The sequence below is a fragment of the Garra rufa genome, chromosome 22, assembly GCF_049309525.1.
Source record: "Garra rufa chromosome 22, GarRuf1.0, whole genome shotgun sequence".
Lineage (NCBI taxonomy): Eukaryota > Metazoa > Chordata > Actinopteri > Cypriniformes > Cyprinidae > Garra > Garra rufa.
Genome location: NC_133382.1, coordinates 38,906,344 through 38,913,843, shown reverse-complemented (window position 1 = coordinate 38,913,843; position 7,500 = coordinate 38,906,344). Strand labels below are relative to the sequence as shown.

Genomic DNA, 7,500 nt, shown 5'->3' with positions numbered 1-7,500 from the left:
GTGTGTGTGTGTGTGTGTGTGTGTGTGTGTCTGTGTGTGTGTGTGTCTGTGTGTGTGTGTGTGTGTGTGTGTGTGTGTGTGTGTGTCTGTGTCTGTGTCTGTGTCTGTGTCTGTGTGTGTGTGTGTGTGTGTGTGTGTGTGTGTGTGTGTGTCTGTGTGTTTCGCGTCAAGTCACCTTTATTTATATAGCGCTTTTAACAATGCAGATTGTGTCAAAGCAACTTCACAGTATTAATCAGGACAGCAGTGTGTCAGTAATGCAGTATTGTAAACAATCAATTTTCAGTTGAAGGCAGTCCATCTTTGAATTCAGTGATGTTATCATCCAGTTCAGTTCAGTATCGCTGGAGGTTGAGTTTACTGATGATCCGTCTCTGGAGCTCATCTGGTTGATGTGGTCTCTGCTGACATTCAGGGCTGTAGAGGTCGTCTCTAGGTGTTGATCCACCATCTGAGCTGGGTACGGACTGGATCTGGTGGCTACAGTGACCTCGGAATAAGAAACAAACAGACTAATATTAATGTAGATGCAAGAGTTCCAAGTTGCCACAAAATCAGACTGGAGAGGACTCATCTGGTTTTCGCAGTCTTGCGTCGATGGCCGTCTAGGTGATGAGGTCTTCACTGATGATCTGTCTTTGATGTGGTCTCTGCTGACATTCAGGGCTGTAGAGGATATCTCTGGGTGCTGATGGGTACGGACTAGATCCGGGGGACTGCAGTGACCGTCTGATCTGGAATACAGGTGGCTACGGTGACCTCGGAATAAGAAGGAAAGATACTAATATTAGCGTAGATGCCAGATTTTAAAATCATCACAATGTTTAATAGGGAGCCAGTGCAGTGTTGACAGAACCGGGCTAAGTGCAAATCTACTGAGCCTCTATAGAAATTAGCATTGTACATGTTATCAATACTAACTTATTTAATATTCAGTACACATGCGTGAAGTGTAAAACGAAAAGGGCTTAACCTTACGAAAAAGAAAACACGCAAATATCGCGGTTGCTGCATTCCTCGTCAGTAGCGTAGTATTGCAATATTTCGGTTATCGCGACAGCCCTAGTCATATTTTCTGGTTCTAGTAAGAACTCTAGCTGCTAAAATAAACAGCATATGCTGGTTAGGTACGTTTTGGTGCTGGGATGCTGGTTTTAGCTGGTTTATGCTGGTCCTTGACCAGCAACATGGCCAGCATAAACCATCAAATAACCAGCGTAAACCAGCTAAAACCAGCATCCCAGCACCAAAACATACCTAACCAGCATATGCTGTTTTTTTTCAGCAGGGTAGCTGCTGCATTTTGGACCAGCTGGAGTTTGTTTATTAAGCGTGGAGAACAACCACCCAATAAAGCATTACAATAATCTACCCTTGAGGTCATGAACGCATGGATTAATGTTTCTGCATTTGACATCGAGAGCATAGGTTGTAATTTCGATATGTTTTTGAGATGGAAAAATGTGGTTTTGCAAATGCTAGAAATGTGGCTTTCAAAGGAAAGATTGCTATCAAATAGCACACCTAGGTTCCTGACTGATGACGACGCATTTACAGAGCAGCCATCTAGTATTAGACTGTGTTTTAGGTTATTACATGCGGAGGTTTTAGGTCCAATAATTAACCTCTGTTTTTTTTTTTCAGAATTTAGCAGTAAGAAATTGCTCGCCATCCAGTTTTTTATGTCAACTATGCATTCTGCAAAAATAGAGCTGAGTATTGTTAGCATAACAGTGAAAGCTAACACCATGTTTCCTGATGATATCTCCCAAGGGTAACATGTAAAGCGTAAAAAGTAATGGCCCTAGCACTGAGCCTTGAGGTACTCCATACTGCACTTGTGATTGATATGATATCTCCTCATTCACTGCTACCAACTGATGTCGGTCAGATAAGTACGATTCGAACCAAGCCAGTGCACTTAATGTCAACATAATATTCAAGTCTATTCAAACGCAGTACTAAGATCCAGTAGTACTAATAGAGAGATGCATCCACGATCAGATGATAAGAGACTGGAAACCCTTACAGATACCATTTTTCTGTAAGAAGGAACATAATTGTGAGGACACTACCTTTTCTAGTATCTTTGACAGAAAAGGGAGATTCAAGATTTATCTGTAATTAATTAATTAGTTGGGGTCAAGTTGTGTTTTTTTGATGAGAGGCTTAATAACAGATATACAGGTATATCAGTGTGTGTGTGTGTGTGTGTGTGTGTGTGTGTGTGTGTGTGTGTGTGTGTGTGTGTGTGTGTGTGTGAGAGAGTGTGTGTGTGTGTGTGTGTGTGTGTGTGTGTGTGTGTGTGTGTGTGTGTGTGTGTGTGTGTGTGTGTGTGTGTGAGAGAGTGTGTGTGTGTGTGTGTGTGTGTGTGTGTGTGTGTGTGTGTGTGTGTGTGTGTGTGTATGAGTGTGTGTGTGTGTGTGTGTACCTGGTATTCATCACGTTGTGGGGACCAAATGTCCCCACAAGGATAGGAATACCAGTAGATTTTGACCTTGTGGGGACATTTCTCAGGTCCCCATGAGGAAACAGGCTTATAAATCATGCACAATGAGTTTTTTTTGAGGAAGTAAAAGTGTGCACAATCTCCTGTGAGGGCTAGGTTTAGGTGTAGGGTAGGTGTAGGGCCATAGAAAATACGGTTTGTACAGTATAAAAACCATTACGCCTATGGAATGTCCCCATAAAACATGTAAACCAGTGTGTGTGTGTGTGTGTGTGTGTGTGTGTGTGTGTGTAATAGTGAGGCTGTTTCTCATTTAGCTGTCAGAGCTGATGTATTTGTGTTTTCTGAGGTCTGAGTTCAAACTCTTTTGTTCTGATAATGTGCATCCTGATGTTTGGATTGTGAATGAAATCCCTCATAAAACACGGATCCAAAACTGTGCTCTGACTGAATCATATGGGCTTCATTTAACTTAAATCTCTTTTTCCTAGTCCTAGTGTGATTTTGTAGAGAAAGAATCTGGTCAGATCTGTCTAGTGCTGTTTGCAGATTTAACTACCTGTCATCATCATTAGATTTAAGATAATGTGATGATTATGATGATATTATTGAGAAAGACTTCAGATCATAATACTGGATTCAATACAGTAAGATGAACTAGACTAGATTAAACACAGATCAGGTCAGGAGTCTTCAGATCAGATCAGTAATGCTGCAGTTCATTCTGTTGCCCGCGTTTGTGACGTTTCTGGATATCACAGACACAAAGTCTGTCCAACAGCAAATATGAAATAATCTGACCTTTATTTGTTTTTCTTTAACCAACAGCCTGGAAATTTTGGGAATCTAAAAATCACTTTATATCAGTTTTACAGAATTACAAATGGTGCAATCACTTTATTTTCCATCAGCGAAAGATCTGCACTGAGCATGTGTGGAATTAGTGCTGTCAATACTTTTAACTGTTTTAAATCTCTTCGTTTTAGATCTTTCTTAGTTTCAGTGTGTTAGGGTTAATCTGGTTGTGAGTTTGCAGAAGAACATCTCTGGAAAAAGAGCAGAAGCCTACAGAAGCATTCAGAGCAGATGTGTCTGAGGTTTCTAATGTGGTAAACGGTGATTGAGCAAAAACTGTTACTCATGATCTGTTTGTGAATCTGTTAAATGTTGGACTTTCTGACACATAAACGCATCTAAAGTGACGGACGTCCCGCAGAGGAATCGGTGTTGATCGCGCGTCAGAATGTCAGGGTCATTTAAGGAGATAAAATATTGAACAGCTGATTAAAAGTCTAATATGATGTGGAGTGAAACTGGAAGCGTTTGCGCAGACAGATGTTTTCCCCGAGGTGTTCTCAAGCGTTCCTGCAGCTTCAGGGTTTGTTTTGAGGAATGTGTGATGGATTTCAGGAAGTGCTGCTGGTATCTGAGATTCATCTGATCAATCCAGTGAAAACACGGCTTTTTAATTTGCACAAACGCCGAGGTGAGCCTCTCTGAAACGAAGAGCGAGGAAGAGTCCGCATCGACACGAGCAACTGAGCGATTTCTCTTTAGATTCTCAATTGGTGTGCTGCTATATTTATGAGTTGAATATCAGTCCCAGCATCTGTAAGGAGTGAGTTTGGGCTTGTTATTGTGAGTGTTGTGCCGGTGTGAGGAACTGAAGCTCATAATGAGACGTCTGAACACATCAGCATCACTGCGGCTCACAGCGGACACCGCTCATTACACTCCTTTACTGAACTCCTCTGAGAACCAGAACTGGATTTGGATTTTATTGTGAAGCTGCTTTGAAGCTGTTTGTGTTTTATAAAGCGCTATAAAATATACTTGAATGAATAAATACTCTGTGGAAGTACCACGGTTAACTGAGGCTGGCAGATCTGATATAAAAGTACCATGGTATTTATGATTAAGATATTCATTCACCACAGTATTTGCATGGTTCCCCAAAGTACTTTGTTATTAGTTCAGAAAAAGTGTTCAAAAATATGGTATTGCTGTAGTACCCTGTGTAGAAAGCTGTGCTGTTTCCATGATACTGTGCCAAATACATGAATGATCAGTGCGGCTGAAATGTTCAAATTTAGTCACACATCAGTATAAGAGAAGGGGTGTGTGTTTGGCATCTGCAGTAACTCTCCATGAGATGAGCTCTGACACACACACACACACACACACACACACATACACACTCTCACTCTCTCTTTCTCTCATGCACACACACAGTTTTCAGTTTTAGGTATTTTATTGGCATAAAAAATATTTGTACATTAGGACTGCCAAAGCAATGCAGTGTTGCTACTCTCTCTCTCTCTCTCTCTCTCTCTCTCTCTCTCTCTCTCTCTCACACACACACACACACACACACACACACTCTTTTCTCACACACTTGGAGCGTCACTAATGTGTTAATCACATCCAGGCCTGGGCAAGTTTTGAGTATCACTAATAATGAACACTCGTGTGTGTGTGTGTGTGTGTGTGTGTGTGTGTGTGTGTGTGTGTGTGTGTGTGTGTGTGTGTGTCCATCAGTATAAATTCATCTCAGTTCTTTCTCTTGTTTGGTTGTGGGATGGTAATGAGGTCAGTGAAGCTCCACCCAGTGGGAGGAGCCACAGTGAGACAGAAGAGTGAGACATCAATCAGATCTGATCAGACGCATCTGTCTGTCTGACTCACTGGAGCTCCGGCTTCATGCTCTTCAGTTTCTAAGACATCCAGAAGACACCTGCAAACATCTCTGTCTGTCTGACCGACTGCAGCTGATTCTTCCTCTCTCATCATCTCTCTCTCTCTCTCTTTCTCTCTCTCCGGAGTGATTCCAGACAGTAGAAGTTTTTCCCGGAGCGGAGCGCAGTGGGTGAATGGGTCCAGGATCAGACGATGTGGCTCCGGACTCTGCTGCTGCTGGGCCTCGTGGGACGCCTGCTGGACGTGTGTTCTGGATATTCAACTGAGGACGAGGATTATTACATGCAGGAGCTCTTGAGTCGGGAACATTACCAGCGCGTCACGGCGGACGGACCGACCGACGGCCGTCAAACACACGCAAGAGCCGCCGGGAAGGAGACGAAAACCAGGTCAGCTGCTTCCAGACCAGCCGGCGGATCTGATTCAGCGTCAGGTAATGTCTGAATGCATCACACACACACATGCAACCACTTGACTAAAACACATCCTGCTTCAGGTTCATATTTGAGTAGTTCACTTGCTTATAGACATCAGTTAAAAGCCTAAAACTACAGTTGGGATGTGATGGGCTGTGTGTTCCTGTGGTGGTTCCTCTGGACTCAAGGGTGTGATGGAGCAGCTGGAAGTTCATGTGTTTCATCATGTCGAGTTCATAAAGTTGTGCTGGACGCTGGAGGAAGGTCAGAGGTCAGCAGGGGTCATGTTGAGATGGAATGACGTCAGACACAAACTCCAGAAGACGTTCAGGACGTTTCAGATCTCCTGATTCTCCAGTCTGTCAGGATGATGTTCATAATCATCTGTTTCTGGCATCAGATGTGATTGGTCTTCCAGATCCATCAGGTTTTACATTCTACACTGAACATCATCAGCAAAAGATTTTATCTTTGGTTTTTATATTAGTTTATTTATTTAGCTTTACTAACTACACACAATTACAAGGTTTGATTATTTTAATTATTGTCATTAACATCATTTTTCCTGCTGTCTGTGACACATTCTGCAGAAATCTTGTTTTCCAGAACAATTATCCTACCATTCTTCAAGATACATTTACTACATGAAATGACTGATATAATGATATAATGTTTTGTTTTCTGCTTTTGGATTATTCTGAGCAGAAACTGAATTTGTTATCAGTGTCTCAGAACACAGAGCATATGTGACCCTGAAGAACAAATCCAGCCTTAAGTTGCACAGGTATATATATATATATGTAGCAATAACCAAAAATACACACCGACTTTCATTGTATGGGTCAAAATGATTGATTTTCCTTTTCTGCCAAAAATCATCAGAATATTAAGTAAAGATCATGTTCCATGAAAATATTTCGTAAATTTCGTACCATAAATGTTTTAAAAAATAATTTTGGATTAGTAATATGCATTGCTAAGAACTTCATTTGGACAACTTTAAAGTTTTTTTTTTCTTACTATCTTGATTTTTTTTTTTGCACCCTCAGATTGCAGATTTTCTGGAAATGGAAAGCTTATAATTCAGCTTTCGTGTGTTGTATAAATCTCAATTTCAGAAAAATTGACCCTTATGACTGGTTTTGTTGTCCAGGGTCACATATGTAATTGTACTCTAACTGTATATTGATTATTTGTTCTGGAATAATAAACACACTGAGGAAGAAATGCATCAGAACAGACACACATTTATAAAACTAAACACAATTCTATGAAAAGAAAAACAGCAAGAGAGTGAAGTTACCGTCGTCATTAACCCTAACCTGTGTCAAACATGTATGCGAATACAGTATTGAAATGAAGCTATAAACAGTGCAAGTATAAAGCAGGGTCTGAAGGAGAAGCCATCATGAGCTGTGTGTCTGTGTCTGAGGAGCTCCAGCGATGATGGCAGGAATATGGTGTGGCACTGAATGCTGGCAGCGCTCTGAGAATGCGAGTGCTTCCATATGAGATGTAGGTTTGTCCCGGCGTGACCTCTGATGAAAGCCTTCAGCTGCTCTTCATTGGCTCTGAAGTCTGGCGCCGTTCGTGGAGAACGCAGCTGAACTTTATGGCACGGATGCTGACGGGTTCATAGGCCACCAAACACACCGACTTTCATCCCTCAGCACTTATTCTGTTGGCGGCTTTGACACGTGTGATGATGCAGATGAGGATACAGCTCAACCGCCTGCTGTTTGTGTTTCATTCACAGCGAAAAATGGAAGCAAAAAGAGTGAGAAGAACAAGAAAGCAGCGAAAGACGGCGGCAGTGACGTGAGCGGCCTGTTCTCTGAGCGCAGAGGTGAGTCGATTCACTCAGGACTCAATCATTAATGAACAGGGTTTGTGTGAAATCATCGTGTGTGATGTCAAACTCAGACAATAATCAGAACT

The 7,500-nt window shown here is 41.8% G+C and overlaps 1 protein-coding gene across 1 annotated transcript in view; it reads left to right on the top strand.

The window, feature by feature from the left end:
* cpxm2 (carboxypeptidase X (M14 family), member 2) overlaps positions 1-7,500 on the top strand; it is a 31,134-nt gene that overhangs the window by 2,270 nt on the left and 21,364 nt on the right. The window contains exons 2-3 of the mRNA XM_073828147.1: positions 5,281-5,579; positions 7,319-7,408. Of these exons, the coding sequence (XP_073684248.1) occupies positions 5,339-5,579; positions 7,319-7,408 (331 nt within the window). The 5' untranslated portion in view covers positions 5,281-5,338. The remainder of the gene's footprint in view (positions 1-5,280; positions 5,580-7,318; positions 7,409-7,500) is intronic.